This window comes from Quercus lobata, chromosome 7 (assembly GCF_001633185.2).
Source record: "Quercus lobata isolate SW786 chromosome 7, ValleyOak3.0 Primary Assembly, whole genome shotgun sequence".
Taxonomy (NCBI): domain Eukaryota; kingdom Viridiplantae; phylum Streptophyta; class Magnoliopsida; order Fagales; family Fagaceae; genus Quercus; species Quercus lobata.
The window spans coordinates 17,581,977-17,602,088 of NC_044910.1; the positions used below are offsets into that span (position 1 = coordinate 17,581,977).

Consider the following 20,112-nt stretch of genomic DNA (forward strand, 5'->3'; position numbering starts at 1 on the left):
AACATTATTTTTTTTTAAACCAAATTATATATATACAAATTTATCTTTGACTAAAACAATCGTCTCAATTGTTCGGAAGCAATCTTAGAACAATGTGAACTATGAAATGGAGGAACTTTATAAGAAAACATATAAAATAGAATACATATTATAGCTAGAACAATATAGTCCATAGATTACTCACATACATAACTCAAACCAAATTACAATAAAACTCACACACTCGCACAAGTTCCTATGACTCATGCTTCTCAACATATAAAAAAAGAAGTTCCTTCGACTCGCAATTAGTTTGTAGTAGCAAGAAGCCATGGTGTTTGGGAAGACAAGGAATGATAAGGGCAAGAAGCAAGCTATTCTTGGAGTAGAGGAAGATGATATTGCGACCAATGGATCAAGGTGTAAACGGGTTCAAAATGGCTTAGAAGCTAAAGTGGAATTGTTGAGGAGGCAATTACAAGCCTTGACTGAACAATTGAGAAGAGATAGGAAACAACAACACAATCAACATGATGTTGCTGGAAGTGCAACTTCAAATGGGGGGGATTATGGGCAGTTCTTTGTTCATATTCCTAAGCAAAAACAAGAGTGGCATAACCGCAATCCTGTGATGGTTCAACCAAAGATGCCAAACCAAAATTGGGAATCAAGATTTGAGATTAGATTCCCTTTATTTGATGGCAGCTTGGATCATGAGGAGTTTGTAGATTGGCTTAGCCAAGTTGAAGAGATCTTTGCTTGTTATGATATTCCAGAATCCAAGAAAGTTAAATTGGCAGCAACTAATTTGAGAGGCAATGCAAGATCTTGGTGGGAGCAGTTGAAGATTCAAAGATTAAGGAGAGGAAACACCAAGATTCATACTTGGGAGAAGATGAAACAGAAGCTTAGAGAGCAATTCTTGGCTTACAACTACAACCACACCCTTTACAGCAAAGTGCAAATCCAAGATGTCCATTTCCTCCAAAACGGCTGGACTATTTCAGAAGCTTTCAATAGGGCAGTGCTAATTGAGAATCATCAAGTCAAGGGGGCACAATTCGTTCCTTTCAATTCTAAAATCAATGCTCGAAGTGGTGATGCAACATCCAACTTCACCAAGAAGGTTGAAAATGGATCAAATGTTGCTAAATCAAGTAAGGCTTCCAAGGTACTAGCCAAGAACCAACATGTTTTGTCAAAGGGTGAATATTGGTTGTTGAAGAGATAGAAGATCAAGACTTTCTGGTTAAAGAGTTAGAAGACCAAGACATTGGACATCTTGTTTTTAATAGCTACATTAAAGAACAGATTAGTGAGGGAGGACAAGAATTGACTGAAAGCATAATAAGTATGGTAGAATCTGTGCATGGTTAGTATGTGGAAGAACGAGCAAATGTTGTTGTTAAGGAAGCAAATGACTCTCCATTAGCAACAAGAGTTATGCAAGTTCTAAAACAAGAAGTGGAAGATAATAGACAACATAAATGTTATGTTCTTTGTGAGGAGGTAGTCATGAATGGGTTCCATCTGTTACATAGATGTGAAAAATCATATGAAGCTATTGTGGGTAGAACGTGCAACACACATAGCATGTACAAGCTAGTGCATCCACACTCCTTGCAACTAAAGAAAGGGAAGGCAAGCCCCAGGCCAATAGTCAAGATGAAGAAGGTTGATTCACTAGTGAAGAATAAAGCCTAGTAGTGTCAAAATATGCATGATTGATCATTAGCAAAGCAAAACCCTTAATGTTCAATTTGGTGTACATGTTTTACAATTGAAAAGTCAACCAAACTTGAGGACAAGTTTGCTTTCAAGAAAGGGAGTCCTCTTAATGCAGATGTATCTACATTGGCATTTCATTTGTGTAGGACTTGGTTGTGCAAAAACAGTAGCCTTTAGTGTGTTGCAACAGCATCAAATTCATCATACAAGGCAACTGTATCATCCTATAACTTCATACAAATTGTGTAGCAACCAAGAGCACTTGAGGTCAAGTGCTTCTTAAGAGGGAGAGTCCTGATGCAGGGCATTTCAAGCAACTATATGCCTATATCCTAATCCACTTGTAACTAGTTAGTTAGTTAGTTAGTTAGAATATTTCTTAAGCATTAGCCTATAGGATTTAGACACTTGTCAACCACCTAGAGGCTGCCAATGCCAAACAACCAATATAAGTAGGAGAATGTAAGCTCTTTGTAAATCAGTTTTGGTAGTTGAATGAATTGTTGGCCTTTGTGTGCTATTTGAAACTAAGTGTTCTTGCAGAGGTACTTATTCACCTATCAATTTGTTTTAAGTAACTTAGCCCTTTCATTGTTTCTAAATCATACACAAACAGTCCAGCACATCCCCTGCATCAGAACGTACAAAATTATGTGAATTTTTTGGGTAATAGTGTTCATTAAATGCACAACTTTCTTTTAAAAAAATGTGTACGTTGAATGTGCGTAATTTTGAGCATTCTTCGAAACATTGCATACTTTTAATGTACAAAACTATGCAAATTCTTTGAGTAATAGTGTTTGATAAATGTGCAATTTTTTTTTTTTTTGAAAAAATGTGTGTGATGAACGTGTAGAATTTCGAGTATTCTTCGAAAAATTGTGTAATTCGCACTTACAAACTTATGTGAATTGTTTGAGTCATAGTGTTCGTTGAATGTGCAATTTTTTTAGAAAAATTGTGGATGTTAAACGTGCGAACGATTGAGCGTTCTTCCAAAAATTGCGTAGTTCGAACGTAAGTTATTATGTAAATTCTATGAGTTTTAATAATCATTAAATGCACAAAATTGTGGAAAAATTGTGTTCTATGGACGTGAAATATTTTGAGTGTTCGTCGATAAATTGCGTACATTGAACGTATAAAATTATGTAAATTCTTCGAGTAATAGATTTCATTGAATGCGCAAAAGTTTTTGAAAAATTGTGTTCCTTGGATGTGCAAAATTTTGAGCGTTCCTCGATGAATAGTATATTTTGAACATACAAAATTATATAAATTCTTCGAGTAAAAGTGTTTGTTGAATGCACAAATTTATAAATTTAAAAATGTATGTGTTGAATGTATGTAATTTTGAGCATTCTTCAAAACATTGCGTATTTTAAATATACAAAATTATGTAAATTTTTTGAGTAATAGGGTTTGATGAACGCGCAATTTTTTTAAAGAAAAACAATTGTGTGACGAACGTGCGGAATTTTGAGCCTTTTTTTGGAAAATTTGCGTAATTCACACTTACAAAATTATGTAAATTGTTTGAGTCATAGTGTTCGTTGAACGTGCAATTTTATTAGAAAAATTGTGGACATTGAATGTGCAAAAGATTGACCATTCTTCGAAAATTTGCATACTTCAAAGTTCAAATGTATATTATTATGTAAATTCTTTGAGTAGTAGTGTTCATTAAATACGCAAAATTTTTTGAAAAATTGTGTCCGTTAGTGATGCAAAATTTTGAGTGTTTCTCGATTAATAGCATGCTTTCAACATACAAAATTATGTAAATTCTTCGAGTGACATTGTTCGTCAGGAGAAGGTATTTGGTATCAAATAATACAGCGTCAGCGGTATCAAAATCCAATAAATGTGAGACATATCAGCAAAAAATAACTAATCTATTAATAATTGAAAGACATGTGTTAGTGGGTAGTTATTTTTGCACACGTCTTTCATTTATTGAGTTTTGATATGGATGACGTGATATCATTTGATACAAAATACTTTTTCGTTCATTAGATGATCTTTTCTTTTTTAAAGTGTGTATGTTGAACGTCATAATTTTGAGAATTCTTCGAAACATTGCGTAGTTTAAATGTATAAAATTTTGTAAATTCTTTGAGTAATTGTATTTGATGGACAAGCAATTTGTTTTTTGAAAAATTGTGTGTGTTGAACATGCAGAATTTTGAGAGTTCTTCGAAAAATTGCGTAATTCGCACTTACAAAATTAAGTAAACTGCTTGGGTCATAGTGTTTATTCAATGCACAATTTTTTTAGAAAAATTGTAAATGTTGTTCATGCGAAAGATTGAGCATTCTTCAAAAAATTGCATACTTCAACCGTACATTATTATGTAAATTCTTTGAGTAATAGTGTTCGTTGGATATGCAAACTTTTGAGCGTTCCTAGATAAAATAGTGTGTTTTGAACGTACAAAATACATTGCCACGTGTCATTGCTATATGAGTCATGATAACTCCAAGACTTAACGTGTGACTTGATTTCATTTGCTTATTGTCTACTATTGACACATCACCACCGGGACAATTAACCAATCTGTATTTACATCTATAAGTCTTTTCTCATTCTCTATGTCTCTCTTTCTCCCTTCTATGTTTTCTTTCTGTCTAATAAAGTAGTTTGATAAGTGTCCTGCAGATTTCTAAGTCCTAAAAGTCTTTTAGTGTTTTTTCAATTCCAAGAGAGTGACCACATGTACGGTTAAAAAACCATATACGGTTAAAAAGCCATATACTTCAAAATCAAAAATTTATATCAATTACTACTTTTTTCTAGGTTTCACATTTACTCATAATCCTACTCTTAGGTGCATTACTATTCTTCTTTAATATATATTTTTATTTAATTGATATTGCATATAAATATAAAAAAGTAGTACTAGAGATACAAACTTCTTTACAAAATTTTTTACAAACTATTGATTTGGTGAATGATTATTGGTAAATGAAAAGGTGATGCATGGGTTCCAGTTAGCTCAACTGGTAAAGTCTCTGATAGTTGTATAAGAGATCTGGGGTTCAATCCCCGCCTACACCAAAAACTGATTGGTGTCTTAGTCTGATGAAAAAGAACTATCATCAGGAGCGGACGCCAGAGGTTGAAACTCTCTCAAAAAAAAAAAGGTGATGCTAATGGTGAGCCTAATTGAAAACCAGTAAAAGTTGGTCACATCAATAGTTTGTGGCTGTAGTATTACTCATATAATAAACTATTATTAATTTGACAAAAATGTATGATTAATTATTTAATTATATTTATTTATGCATTTAATGGTTTTTGTCTTACATATCTTTAAACTATTAATAATTTTTTAGACTATTGTACAATATAGTTATATTGTATACTAAATTGTATATAATATGAAAGTTGTATATACAAAATAATAATAATAATAATAATAATAATTATTATTATTATTATTATTATTATTATTATTATTATTATTATTATTATTATTATTATTTTTTACTCCCCCACAGCAAATTCCCTAGCTCTGACACTATTGACCCCCTAGAAAAAAAATCCTAGAGCCGCCATTGGGCATGGAGTTAGCTAAAACACATTAAATATTGTTATATTGTGTGATATCTTATTTTCTTGTTATGAACTTCCACTAACTTCAAATTACAACAATTGATATTAGAACTTCCGCTATTGCACAACACTAACACTTGTTATAGGTGAAGAAGAAAAATGTTAAAATTACAATAAATTTTACTATATAAAGCTAACAAACTAACATAGCAATGACTTACAAACTGTGATAATGAATGTGATTGGTGAGTTTCAACCACTTAATAATGAATGTTTGAACCACCGCACATCCTTGGTGCGATGGTCACTCCACAAGTATAAGTGTTTGTGGAGTGTGGGGAGTAAGGGCCAGGGTTCAAATCTCCAAGAGGGAGTTTCACACACATATACACTTAGATTATGCTAGAATAGAATTCTATCTTGTATAAAAAAAAATAATAAATGTTTGATTTTTATTATTTTTTTGTAATTGATGACATATCAGTTGTAAGCATTTGCATAGGTTTTTATTATTTTTTTTTTTCTAATAAGCCAATTAATTTGGGACTTTGCAGATCCACAAGACTCCTACATTTGTACACACCTATTTGTCTATGAAAAATGATATGTCCACAACATTTTCACAACATTTTTACAACAAATCCTAAGTGACAAGTTGGTATTGATTGTTATTGTTGGGGCAAAAAAGTAATCTTAGTGTTAGATTCAAATTTGATTCAATAACAACTAACCACTTATGATTTGTTGTGAAAATGTTGTAGACGTAGCACCTCTCATTTGTCTATATTCACAGAAACGCAACCTTCCTTGGGTCTATTTAAAGTCACGTCTCCCCCCACAACCCCCCCTTTCTCTCTCTCTTCAAAACAAGCTTTCTTGGCTGTCACAATCCTTCCCTGAAAAAACTGATAGATGCAGAACTCATAACCCCAAGAAGGCATTTTTTCTCATTGAACTCCATTAGGGTCTTTAATCTTCCATGCTAAATATGCTTAGCATATAAGAACAATTCAAAAAGGCATTTAGGGCTGTTCTGGAGGGAAGAATGATTCACATCAATAAGAAATTACAGTTAATGGAAAATGGGAACTTTCTTCACAAGGGATACCTTTATATGAACAGTTATTTCCATCTGCTTGTAAATAAGAATAAAGATTTTGACAAATACAAAAATTAAGTGGAAAGGGGAATAAAGTACTTGAGAACTGATCAAGCACGCTTGTCATACCAGTAAAAATAGAGCACCAGTCAGTCTTATGAATTACTACTTCATTTCCCCTTTTCCTTTTCCTTTTCCTTTTGGAACTTTCATCCATCTGCAGTACATGATTTTATATGTTCATTACTTCAAATATTATAAATGTCAAGGCTAGAGATCACATATCGTATCTTAAGTTCCCTCATTTACACAAGTAGCCATATCATAAATGACATGCCAATTTTGTAAAATTATTCTTATCATAATGACATGCCAATTTCGCATCCATTTCCACAAAAAGATATGAAGTGAGACAAAAACATAAAAACCTGTATGTTCCACTAATGGAAGGTGAGTCTTCGAGAATGTGAAGCCGAGACTGGAGACCCCTCATTGCTCTGAAAGTCGCTGTGCCAAGCATCCTGAACTTGAGCTGCAAACTGCAAGTTCCAAAGCACATCCTCAAGAGAAGGTCTATCTGATGGGTCCTTAAGCAGACACCTAACGCAGATCTCCATCATTGTTTTTAATGATTGATCCAGGCATGCCTTGTGTACTGCTGGGTCAACCATGTTCCTTCGAGCTACATCATCAGCTGCAATGCATCCTTGTAACTGCATGGTGTTAAGGAGTCGTAGAATTATGCACATTATATGAGATCATCAATCATGCTATGGTTAGCACAAACATTGGTTACCAATATTCTGTAAGCTCATGGCCAGTAAAACATACAATATATCTTGACAAGAGAACACTAACTCCACGCATGTTAGTTCTCTGTGTCCTAAATTTTGTATCCAACTGATCCAAAGGCTTAGAGAAAAGATATAAGTTGTGGTTAAGTTGATGGCCGGAGTAAAGCTTAGTGATTAACACCACTAGAGATACAATGAGTTGAGTAACACCACTATTAGAAGATTGGAAATTAAACTGTGGCAAAGTCATAGCAACATTCTCTATATCGTTCAATTTTTTTGAATAAGCTTCTGAGGGAACTGTTTGTGACAAGTTTAATATAGTAGAACCACTTTAAATTTGCATATATCTGACTACCAAAAAGAACACATATATGAAAATTAACAATGACATACTGACATAGCAATGGTGCGAGTGTGGTCATTGCAAACAAAAGCAAAACAGTTGAGCACTAAGTTAGCAGTGGGGGTAACAGTTGGTGATGTGTGGTCATCAACAACTACAAGAAAAACACTTTTTCTTCCAAAATAATTGGTTAGTTTACAGCTCTTCTTATTATGTACAAAAGTAACTTTAATTTTCTTATTGGCTAGTTGCAAATAAAGGGGGAAAACCCAGGAATACATAGAATTTTGAGCACTAAGTTTGTAGTGGGGGTTGCATACTGCTGGATTGAATCCTGTCTTGTATTCAAATTTGGGGTTGCCTTTGCCTGTGATCTCGTATCGTATTTGAATTCTAATTTTTGTTTTCATATTATTGATCTTGGTTACCATGGCAATTAAACTATTAGGAGAGAGAGAGAGAGAGAGAGAGAGAGAGAGAGAGAGAGAGAGGGAAAGGGAATTGGCATACTTACTTATTGGTAAGTTAGAAAGCAGTCTAATGGAAATGCTTCAAGTCAAACTATGAAAATTTAACTCTAAATTTTTCTTTTTTTAAAAAGAAGAAGAAGAAGACTGCAGACACTTTGAAAAGATGTTTTCCGTTATATAACTATACATGGACAATACCCATCCTAAAATTAGCGAGAAGGGAAAAAAGATGAGTAAATTATTTTTCCAAATCATGGCATGGAAGAAGATACAATTTCCATGCCATTCCAGACTTTACAATGCATTAACCATGTAAACAATAGACATTTTCGAGAAAACAGTCGATTAAGTACACACTATCTCCTAATTTTGAGAACCATACAACTAGATGTTGTTGATATTACCGTTTCGGTTTATGAGGAGAAATGAAGAAACACATTAAGAAAGGGTGTCAAAAGAAAATTATAATAATAGAACCATTCTTACCCGATCTTTTAGAATGTCCACTTCACTTCCAGATTTTACTTTTCTACCCAAAATTATTTCTAGCAACATCACTCCGAAGTCATAAACATCATTTTTGGCTTCATGTGTAACCCTGTGGTGTGATAGTTCATAGACAACAATTGTGTGAAACAATATTACTTGACTATATAATTAACAATAACAAAATAAACAAATCAAGTGTGCGCGTGTGTACTTTTGAACACGCACACCCCATAACTAACAAGATATTAAATCTGATGAAATGAGAATGACCACAAATCATTCTTATCCTCAAACCAGTCAATAATCATTTCTAGTTAGTCAATAGGTAACCTATATACAACTCTCAGATAGGTTTTACTTTCAGCAGAGAGCGAAGGGGGGGGGGGGGGGATAGGTTTCACTGCAATTGCAACAGCTCATAGATTATATATATATATATATATATATATATGATTTAAGGCCTTTTCCTTAACAATATATTTTAAATTATTAATTGAATGACTCAAAACCATACAAAATTTCAATTGCAAACCTTGCATTAACAATAGGATCTTTGGATCCGCTAGGCAGGCTTCCATGACCAAACTGCAAGGATGAGGAGAGGGGGGAATATAAATTCAAAGGATTTGCCCCAAGGAAAAGTACACTACTCAATAAAAAGAAAAGTTACCTTTACCATGTTCTCAGCTAATAAGGGCAAATTGTAACAGCTAATTTTTGCAACAAGGTTCTGATCCAATAAAATATCAGTTATTTTAAGATTATTGGAATATACACCAGGCACGATCCCTGTATGTAAAAATTGGATGCCCTTTGCTACTCCTATTGCAGCACTTATACGTTGTGTCCAAGTAAGAGAATGTTGAGAATGTCCCTCTGCCAAATGAAAACAGTGACCAATCATTATGTTAATGTATAAAGTAACTCAAAATGTCATGACGGAGAACATAATGTGGCACCTAGATGCCACTACTCTATGGTCTAAAATTTAAAGAATGAATAATTTACGGATGGAAAAAATCACTCACACGTTAGATGATGATCATAGGTACCTGAACTAAATGTATTCACTATATCATATAATGATCTTTACATATGATCAAAGGTAAATATATAAAAAAGTCAACAATTCAAAGATAGTTTTGAAAATGGGATTTCATGTGGAGGAACCCTTTCAAAGAATGTTTGCAGACCCTAAGATCCTGCATACCACAAAGGGAGTTTGCATCCTCCAATCTGAGAATTAAATGTATGGATTAATAACATACCAGAGATCCAGCTCCTTAGTGTGCCATTTGGTACATATTCAAAGACAAAAAAAATTCTGCTGACACTTGAATCATCCAGGTAGCACTCAAAGCAGTGTCCCAAAGCACTGACCAAATGGCGATGCCTGAGTTTTAATATCAGCTCTATATGGTGCATAAAATTTTGAGTGCTGTGGCTTTTTTTCATTTTTAGGCATCTAACAGCTACAATAGAACCATCCTTTAGCCTGCCTCTGTACATCTGAGAACATGTAATTTGATAAGGAAATTAAATACGCATCAAATAGCACTAATCTTAAAGAGAAATAGTTTGGCATTTGATTAACTGTGTACAAACAAGCTACCGGTTCATTTCAATTGAGAAAATGCGTAAATGTGTAACCAAGGCAGTTATGTTTGGCATATATACTAGAAAACTTTATCAAAGTAACCTCTGACATACCAGAAGGAATCCCAAAAATTCTATGTGAGAATTAAATTTGAGAGTAGACTAAACTGCTTATGAGTCAAAAGTCTCATGAATATAGTAAAACAGAATGCATACCTGTCCATGAGAACCTTCACCCATGAAAGCAGATGTGTCAAAGTTGTTTGTAGCCTCCTCAAGCTCTTCCAATGAAAAGGTTCGATAAGCTGGAAGACCCAGTTCTCCCATCTTCATTGTTTGAGATATATACCCTTCAGGGAGAATTAAGCATATGTCAGATACATGATAAAGTTGGAAGAATGCTTGGCTGCATCTTTTTCCTCTTTATTTCCTGTACTCTTTCTAATAAGTAAGAGGCTTGAATTGAATATAATGCACTTGAATACTGAAATCAATGCTCTTTTAAATATAACACCTATTTACTGAACTCAATAATACCTTGTGATCCAACTACTTAGGCTGACTTTACAAAAACTTCCTTGCCATGTAACTCTTCATAGAGCTGTATTTAGTTATTTTTAAATTAGAGGGGCATTCAACTATTCGATGCAAACATCTTAAACCAGAATTTATTGGTGGAAGGCTCAAAGAAAGGTGAGTTCAGGGTCAATTTTAGGCCTTACTACATTCCACAGTGCAAGAATCACTAAATAAAATTAATACAAAATATGATCACAATTCCTTCAAACAGCTTGATGAAAGCGTTATATTAATGGACAACTGATGAAGCTAAAAAGCATTTGATTCTGTAATAGCCAATACAGGTTTAACATTGAACGTGTAATTTAAGAAATGATTTATTCTGATCAAAGAACATTTATCTTTGTTGTTATTGGAATATCTAGAAAAAGACCCTATCTAACATATTAATTTTATATGTGGGATTATCCAAAAACAACATAAAACTGTATTTCACTCTGCATACTCATATTCAAAAATGCATACAAGCAGGTGTCTACACCTGTGCACACATGCATGTACACGCATGAGAGAGAGAGAGAGAGAGAGAGAGAGAGAGAGAGAGAGATGAAACCTTACTTGCATCCGAAAGTATCTTTGAGGTGTACCCAGCGGATGCATTCTCTGCTATTAATCTTGTTGGAGGTTTCTTAACCTTTGTTTCTCTCCTGGCATTTACTCTTCTAACCATCAAGTAAGCTAGTCCAAGAAGTGCAATTCCTCCAACAAGCCCTCCAATTATAGCCAAGAAAAGAACTATTTTAGAAGCTTCTTTCTGATTCTTGTGATGTGGAGGAATGCCCACGGCTAAGGCTTCATTGCGACAAAATGAAAATGGATGTTGACTTTGTTTTCCAGTGGCCAAACAATTCCTGGCATACAGGACTACCCTTTCCTTAGAATCTGTCAGTAGACAGCTAGGTAGGCTTCCAGTCAAAAGATTTGAGGAAAAATCCACAAATTCAAGTTCAGAGCTGCAAGATAGATTTTCAAAAAGCATTCCTGTGAATTTGTTCCCTGCAATACTCAGATAAGTAATAGAAGGCAGTGATAACAAGGACGCTGGGAATCTTCCCACAAATGTATTGATAGACAAATCCAGCCATTGAAGCTGATAATAAGAGCTCACTTCAGCAGGGATGCCAGACCTGAACCTGTTCTTACTCAAGACAAGAGTAACCAACTTGTTGCCAAGTCGAGGGAATTGAGGTCCAAAAGCATTATCTTCCAAATCAAGCACTTGAAGGTTTGTCAAACGTTCAAAATCAGGCACCGCTCCATAAAAGTGGTTATGTGAAAGTGCAAGAACTCTAAGATTCTCCAAATTACTTAATGCACTTGGCAGAGACCCATTGAACGAATTTTTCTTCAAACTTAAAACAGTCAAAACCGGAAGTGAACCCAGCCAATCTGGTAGCTGGCCAGCAAACATATTGTCATCAAGTATTAGTGTCTGGAGGCTTGTTAAGGATGAAAGCTCTTGAGGAATGGAACCATACAGGAAATTGGAAGTCACATTAAATATTTCTAACGATGATAAACGCACAATTTTACCAGGTAAAGTGCCCCATAAACCGAGAGAGACCAATGCGAGAACCTTCAGGTCAGGAAGCTTAACTAGGGTGGTCACAAAGGAGTCTAAAGAAAAGTTCCGAGGTAAAAGTGGCATTCCCTTGTTGCCAATTATGTGCAGCTGGGTTATGCTTCCTTCATAGCATATAACAGTTGAAGATGAATTTGCTTCAGTGTTGCAGAAATCTGTGTTGTTATTCCAGCTGCTTAAAACAACTGGAAAGTTTAGAAGTTGCTGAATTCGTAAAAGGGTCTGAACCTGGGAGGTTTGCAGTTGCTCTGAGTGATTGATGAAAAGCAAAAAAATAAAAATAACTAGAAGCTCATGATGGTGCAACATTTTTCCCATTGGCACCAGCAGTAAAGGCAAAGCACAGAAGGGATTTTACAGAGCTTTGAAAGAAGGAAATGGAAAAACAAAGTGCAGAGGTCTTATCACTAATACTGAAGATCATCTAACGAGTATTTAAAGACCATGAAATTCGTAGCTTCTTAACTACTAAAGCTCAAGCTTCCAGGATCACAAACAAAATTCCTGCAACAAAATATATATACATAAACAGATAACTCAACAGTTTTGTAACAAAATATTCAGAAAAAGGGTACGTTACTAAGGACCCAAAAAAACCAAAAGAACTATTTCTTGATAATTATATACCAAAATCACAAAATCATTCTTCTTCTTTTTTTCCTGGTCAAAGAGAAAAGAGAGAGAGAAAGCTGCATTGTCTATGTTGCAAATATTTTAATTTTTAATTCTATTCTTTATCTCAAGCATGAATATTACCTATATATGCTTCATTAAAAGCTTACCTCTATAAACAACACACAAATCACTCATGACCTTCAGAGTTCGAATGTGCAAGTACTCTCCAAGCTCAAGATCGAGATAACCCAGTTAAATTTTTGTAGCCTGGGAATAAATACAATGCTTTATTTTCCTCTCAAAATCAAAAGGAATAGATGCAGCCACTTCTGCCCCAAAACTTTTTGCTCAAGCCTGTGACCAAAACTATAGTCAATCAAAAGTTAAAAAAATTAGAGGATTATAACTTCCAAATGAAGTTAATAATCCCCCATAATTGTTTCCAAGACCACTGCAAACGCCAACCAAATCCAACTGAAATAAGAGAGAGATTGAGAGAGATGTTTCAGATTTTGTAATATTCAGTGTGTACTTATGTCGGTGATCAATGTTTTGTGTTTGTAGAGTAGGTGATCTATGTTCATCAAAAAAAAAAATATAGAGTAGGTGATCTATGAACAAACTCTTATGTAATATTTTCATGTTAGTAATAATATAACTATACTTCTTTACTAAGCCAAAAAATAAAATAAAATAATACAAACAAACAAACCTTTGGACTTCAAAAACGACAAATACCCAACTCAGGTTAAGCAATAGTATATGCATCTCGGATCACACATTTTTATAAGAAGTATAAAAAAACCAGACAGAAGAAAGTTCATATCACATGATAGACCCTGCAAGTGCAAGTGTTTCAGATGACCCAATTGAACAAAACCCAAAAGTTTTTCAACACACATTCAACAGACCTGTCAAAAGAAGGGGCATCCAAATCTTACTGACACATAAAGAGACTCTTTTTCAGGAGAAGGTTTCTGTTTGGACACGCCAAGACAAGTAAGTGACACAAGTTCGAAACTCACACACAATATGACCTGGAAAGCTTCACCAGCCGACACTCCAATTTGCGAAATAATAAAAGAGGAAATAATCTCTTTCTCCATTACTTTATTTTGACAACCAATTTTTCAGAGGTCTTAAAGGGAAGCCATTGTTGAAGAAGAAAAAGCGAAAGAAAGAAAGATTCTTGCGGAGAAGGGAAGTCCCTTTATTCCACTGCGTGTGACCAAATCTTTACAGTCTCTGATTGTGGAGTCCAGCTGATTTTACAGGGAATTTAATGTTGAAGTTGATTTTTATTGTTATTGTTATTTTTAAATGTAATGCAAGCTCTCGCTTTCTGGTCCTGGATCTGGTAAAGCTTTGGCATTCTCTGGTTGTGTCACTTTATCACGGGTGGCCCCATGTTAACGTAGGCTGTTGCTTTTGGCGCCATTCTATTTCTTCGTCCTTTTTGTTTGTGATAAATCCGAGTCATATCTATTCTATAGTGTGTACATTAATATTAATATTATATCCAAAAGTAGCATTTAGCCTGTTTCGTTAGAAAAAAGTATAGTTTTTAGTATTTATTATCAATTTTTATGGAACTCATTACTGTCGATACTATATTTTATCCGGTCCGATTTACGCATCAAAATAAAAATAAACAAAGATTTTAAAAAATTGAATAAATGTGCAAAATCATGAATTTTAAAGCAAAAAATGGTAAAAATAAGTACAACATGACTGGATGGTGAATAAAAAGGTTACTATATTTGAAAAATCCATTTTTGCAGCCATTAGGACCAAGACCCTAACCAAGTATGGTCAAAAAGTTGACTTTTTTATCCGACCGTTGGATTGTATTAAATTTTGGATCATCTCATAGGGCATATTTTTCCCTTTGAAACTATATTTTATTGGCCGAAATCGGAGTTCAAACAAATGAGATATCACCAAAATACCAAAAATCCTAATAAAATCTTCACTTTTTTAGAAAAATAAGCAGTTTTCAACTCGACTTTGTGCAATAGACTGTACCGATTGGGCGAGAACTGTAACAAGCAGGTTGGACCATCTTGAAGAACAAGGTCTCAGCTAATTTTCATCAAAATGGCTTAACGATATCTGTTTCGAATTGGAAGATATGAATTTTTCAAGAAAAAACATCACCGAATTTTTCAACTCTACATCACCTTCCTTCCGAGCGCTATATCTCGACAACCATAGCTCCAAATCAAGCGAGGCCATGACCATTGGAAACCAAACATCCAGAGCTTTCCGGCCATATAAAGTTTGAAGAAAATGGAGCTCAGAAAGGCCTCCAAACAACTACACGAAGATCATGCTAGAAATCGGAAAAAGACAAAATAAGCTGATGAGGTGGCAAAAATGGGAGGCTAGCATAAGTGTAAAATGTTACAATTATGGACGGCTAGCATAAGTAACTTATGCTAGCCTCCCATTTCCTCATTTCCACTATAAATTCCCCCCATTTTAGAGAAAAAGAGTGAAAAATAGAGAAATGGGGAGGAAAAAGTGAGAAAATAAAATAAAATAAAAAAGTGAGGAAATTCTGGAAAAATAAGCCTTGAAATTCTGAAATTTCTCTCTATCTCTCTCTCTCTCTCTTTGGGAAACCCACCAAAAAAAACTTCATCCATTTTTGTTTGTAATCTTGGTGGGTAAGGCTATAGGGATGGGTTAGTTTCTTAATAACTACACTCATCCCACCATCCTTATTATGTTGTAAACATCATTTCCATATATATAAAATCATTTCTTTTTATCTTACTTGTTGTTCATAGTTACTTTATTTTCCTATGTTCTTGTGTATATTTTGCATATATCTCTCTTTATTTCTATATTCATATTATTGTTGATTGTTTATGTTATTATGCTTGTTTCCCTAGATGGGCATTGAACCATCTCCTAGGACTTGTATGGGAAGTACCCTTAGGGGGAAGAAATCTCATCCACCTAAGAATCTAGGGATTTTTACTATTCTTGCTTTTAATTTATGTCACCTCATTTATTTTCCAAGCAATCCCCTTCCCCTTTTAATATATGTCATCCCTTTTATTTCCAAGCAAATCTTCTTCCCCTTTTAATTTATGTCATCTCATTTATTTTTCAAGCAATCCCCTTCCCCTTTTAATTTATGTCATCCCTTTAATTTCTTGCACAATCCCCCTCCCCTTTTACTTTATTGCACTTATATATATATATATATATATATATATATATAGATAGATAGATAGATAGATAGATAAATAGGTGCAAAAGAAAAAACAGTGAGTTAATCCCACATTAGAAAATGAGTGTGTGTTAAAGAGGTTTAAAGTCTGTACTGTGTATCCAAGAGTTAGGCTATTTTGGATATACATCACTGTTAGTTTCTTTAAGACCTTCTCCCATTTCCTCGTGTGTGTGTGTTAAAATAATTAGTATTCTCAAAAGAAAAAATAATGGGTTAATCTCACATTGGAAAATGAGTATAAGTTAAAAATGTTTAAAGTTTGTGCTGTGTATCCAAGAGTTAGGCCCTTTTGAATATATTACTGTCAGTTTCTTTAAGACTTTCTTCTCTATCTCCGTGTGTGTATGTTAAAATAATTAGTATTCTATATATATATATATATATATATTTATATATATATATATATATATATATATATATATTATACCTAAACACCTAAATGGTTTCTAAACCTCCAATAAAGCACAATATGGATATGTCTCATAAGAATGGTTGATGGTTTAGAACTCCCATTTCCTTATGATGAAGAATCCATAAGGCTTGAAAGAGATTAAAATCTATTTAAGAGAGACATAAATAAAAAATAAATAAAACGTTTAGTCAACCTTTACAATATTTCAACCCTTTAAATTTCTATACTCTTTACTTTTATGTCATTTAAATTTCTGCACTTTACTTTCCTTGCAATTTATTTTCTGCACTTTATTATTGTTGTTTCTTTACATTTCTCATTATTAAGTTTACCATAAAATAAATATGCTTGGGTAAAACATTTCCCCTACACACTATTCTAAGAAAATGCCTTTTTAAAACCTTTTTCTAAAATATATATATATATATATATATATATATAGTTATATGTTTTACCTTTTTCTTCTTAAAAGTTTTCAAAAAAAAATCCTTTTTTCAAAAGAGTTTTCAAAGAAATTTTTTTTATGCTTTTCTCGTTTTTTTTTTTTAAAAAAAAGGGGAAAAATAAATGTTTTCAAAAAACAAAATGTTCTCAAAAAACATTTTCATACATAAAAATGTTTTTTTTAATGCTTCTTCAAAAAAATACATGTTTTTAGAAACACTTTTACCCCGTTGAAGAAATTTGTTTCTAAATAGTTGTTTTCAAAAAAAAAAATTTGTGTTCTTTTCTTCCTGAATTATGCTAGTACCACATAATTGGGCACAACTTTGTGCCACAACTTGCCACATAACAAGTTGTGATTAACAAAGGTGTGTCAGTGGGCCATGAGGGCACACACCTTTGTCAATTATAACTTGCCATTTAGCTAGTTGTGACACAAAATTGTGCCCAATTTTGTGGTACTAGCATAATTCTTTCTTTCCTAAAGAGAGTCGAATTTATGCAAAAAATAAATGTTTTAAAAAATAAATGTGTTTTACCATGTTGCCATGTTGGCTTTTCCCACAAAATATAATATATATATATATATATATATTCTCCCTTCCTTTAAAAAACTATAAAATAAAATAAAATAAAAAATCTTTTGAAGAAAATGTGTTTTTACCACATTAAAAAAAAAAAAAAAAAGTTTTTTCTAGAGAAATTGTATCCAAAATCTTCTTCCTTTTTTTAAGAAACCCGAAAATTGTGAAGTTTTCTTTTAAAAAATGAGTTTCTTTTTACACGTTGGATTCCCTTTTAAAATATATATATATATATATATATATATATAAATAAGAGACTTAAAAAAAATGTTTTTCTCAAAACTTCTTCATAAAATCTTTTCTAAAAAAAATATGCATTTTCAAAATAATAAATGTTAACATTGTAACCGTTTTAATGCACTTTAATTTCAAACATTTTTCTTAAAATAGTTGTAGTTTAAGGATTTGTGTTCAAGGCTCATTCTCTTGAGTCCTTGAACACCCTTAAAGCTTACATTGTCCCTATCATTTCTTGGCACTAATGAGTTTCATTTGTCATCTCTTTTGCATGATTAAAAATTTAAAAAAAAAAAAAAAAAAAAAAAAGAGAAAATTGTGGATGACAACAAGGTGCTACTTTTCCAACTCCCTCTTTTTATATGTTGTAATTTATTTTCGTATAGTATTCACATGATAGCTATATAATAAATAAATACTCATATGCTATTGTATAGCATACTTGTATGATCTCTCACATGTTACCTATGTATATACCTCACATGTTTTGATTTTATATATTCTTTAGAATTAATATTCACATGTTAGCTATACATAAATATTTACTCACATGCATGTGTGTGTGTGTGTATTGTTCGCAAAAACCTTTTCAAAAAAAATCAAAATACCAAGTATTCTATTTCTTCATAAAAAGTTAACGTTTAAAATAAATTAAAATGAGATACCATCTTCAGATAAGCGTTGTAGGTTGCCTAACACCTTCCTCACACGTAACCAAACTTCCGAGTCCAAGATCTTTAGTTCAAAGCTTTTGGTTTACCTTAATTAATGAACCTTTAAATTTTGGTATAGTTAATTAGGGAAGTTAAAATAAATTAGACATGTAGGTGACCAATCACACCTAATACAAAACCAATGATTGGTGGCGACATTTATAACAAACTCAAGGGGAATTTTGGGCTTGTTCTACCATTTCATCCTTGCCGCAAAACGTCCTGACACATAATTAACATTATTTTATACTTTATAAGTATAATGATGATAAATAAATAAATTCAATTTCAAAATAACATCAATTAAAGTATAATTAGCATAAAATCTAAAAATTCTCATTTCAAATCAATGACATTCTTTCTAAATTTAGAAATATACAATCCAAGAACAATAAAATTAAATGAGAGTTTTTTTTTTTCTTTATTTTAGTTAAAGAAGTTAGGATTGTAGTAATGGTTTCAACATGCAGGAGAGGCCTTTGACTTTCTTGTTTCATTTCCCACTAACTAAATTATTTGGATCAGTTAGAGGAGCTGTCTTTTCTAGGAAGAGTTATGGATATGTCAAACATTGTCACCCTTCTCTTTTGTTGCTCCCATATCCTTTGTAATAGACTTGGAAAACAGATTGGGTTTGGTGGGGTTCGAATTTGACCTAGTTAGGTATGGATCAAAAACTTATTGGAATAAAAACAAGTTTTTTTCCTATTTAAAAAAATTAAAGATATATAAAAGTTAAAAAATACATAAATTCTTAATTTTATAGTCCTGTAATTATTTCTAATAATCTACTGGTCCAATATTTTTACAAAAGAAGAATAGAAAATGTGTATATATATTATATATGAACATGAGAGAGAGTTAAATTACCTATAAAATAACCCGTGCTTTTGGGTTAACTCTTTGTTGAAAGCTTATTTGCTCAAAGTCAGCAAAACTATAATTATATATAAATTTAAAATGAGGCTTTAAAATATGTATTGTACATAATCAAATAAGCTAAAAAGTTATATTGAGAGAGAGAGAGAGAGGCTAATACAAACTCATATAAAGAGTTTTAAGAATAACTTTAGCATGTTATGTAAAAATAAAATAAAAAAATAAAAATAGGAAGAAAATTTTATGATGAACTTCGGAAAAACTTACTCAATATTAGTAGTATATTATATATTGAAAATTTTATGGCATTTGAAAAGCAATGTCTTTAGTATTTTCATTTACAATATAAAAAATCTAATGTAACCTTAGTATACGAGCATACATAAAAAATTAAGTTCCAAATTCAATAATAGAGGTTTGATGAATGAGTTATATCAAGTCGAGTCTAAGTTTGACCCGGGTGGGCCAAGTCAAAATTGAGTATGGTTTAGACTAAAAATAATTTGGGTAGGTTAACGGGTTTTTATCTAATTTTACTAGGTATATATGGGATACTACTCATTTTTAAATGGCTATTTTCTAAAGATTTTTCTACAAAATATAATGGACATATATAATTTGTGCCCCCAATCTGGGCAAAAGTAATTTTTGCCATCTTCCCTATTCCCTCTACACTAACCAAAAGGAAGTTGTTAGTTTTGTTACATCATGCCAATTTTTAAAAGTAAATCAAAAGACCCAAATATTTTACTATATGCTTTTTCAT

General features: G+C 32.7%; 1 protein-coding gene across 6 annotated transcripts; it reads right to left on the minus strand.

Moving 5' to 3' along the window:
- Positions 1-6,297: 6,297 nt before the first annotated feature.
- Positions 6,298-14,121, minus strand: LOC115952728 (probable inactive leucine-rich repeat receptor-like protein kinase At3g03770). 6 transcript variants are annotated; one of them, XM_031069948.1, is made up of 10 exons: positions 13,859-14,121; positions 13,001-13,187; positions 11,195-12,722; positions 10,274-10,407; positions 9,730-9,970; positions 9,132-9,337; positions 8,994-9,046; positions 8,459-8,570; positions 6,791-7,075; positions 6,298-6,579 (listed from the first exon to the last, which is right to left on the minus strand). In XM_031069948.1, exons 3-9 carry the CDS (start codon positions 12,534-12,536, stop codon positions 6,803-6,805), a joined length of 2,361 nt encoding a protein of 786 aa, XP_030925808.1. In that variant the 5' UTR covers positions 12,537-12,722; positions 13,001-13,187; positions 13,859-14,121; the 3' UTR covers positions 6,298-6,579; positions 6,791-6,802. The 6 variants fall into 6 exon arrangements, with proteins under 6 accessions (XP_030925808.1, XP_030925809.1, XP_030925803.1 ...); XM_031069949.1 differs by having other exon boundaries at positions 6,298-7,075; positions 9,138-9,337; XM_031069943.1 differs by having other exon boundaries at positions 6,298-7,075.
- Between the last annotated feature and the right edge of the window lie 5,991 nt (positions 14,122-20,112).

Excerpts from the sequence above, each read along its gene's own strand:
- LOC115952728 (XM_031069948.1), bottom strand. The coding sequence starts at position 12,536 with ATGGGAAAAATGTTGCACCATCATGAGCTTCTAGTTATTTTTATTTTT. Across the intron at positions 10,408-11,194 it reads AAAGATACTTTCGGATGCAA|GGTATATATCTCAAACAATG; the intron begins GTAAGGTTTCAT and ends TTCTCCCTGAAG. Across the intron at positions 9,047-9,131 it reads TAGCTGAGAACATGGTAAAG|TTTGGTCATGGAAGCCTGCC; the intron begins GTAACTTTTCTT and ends TCATCCTTGCAG.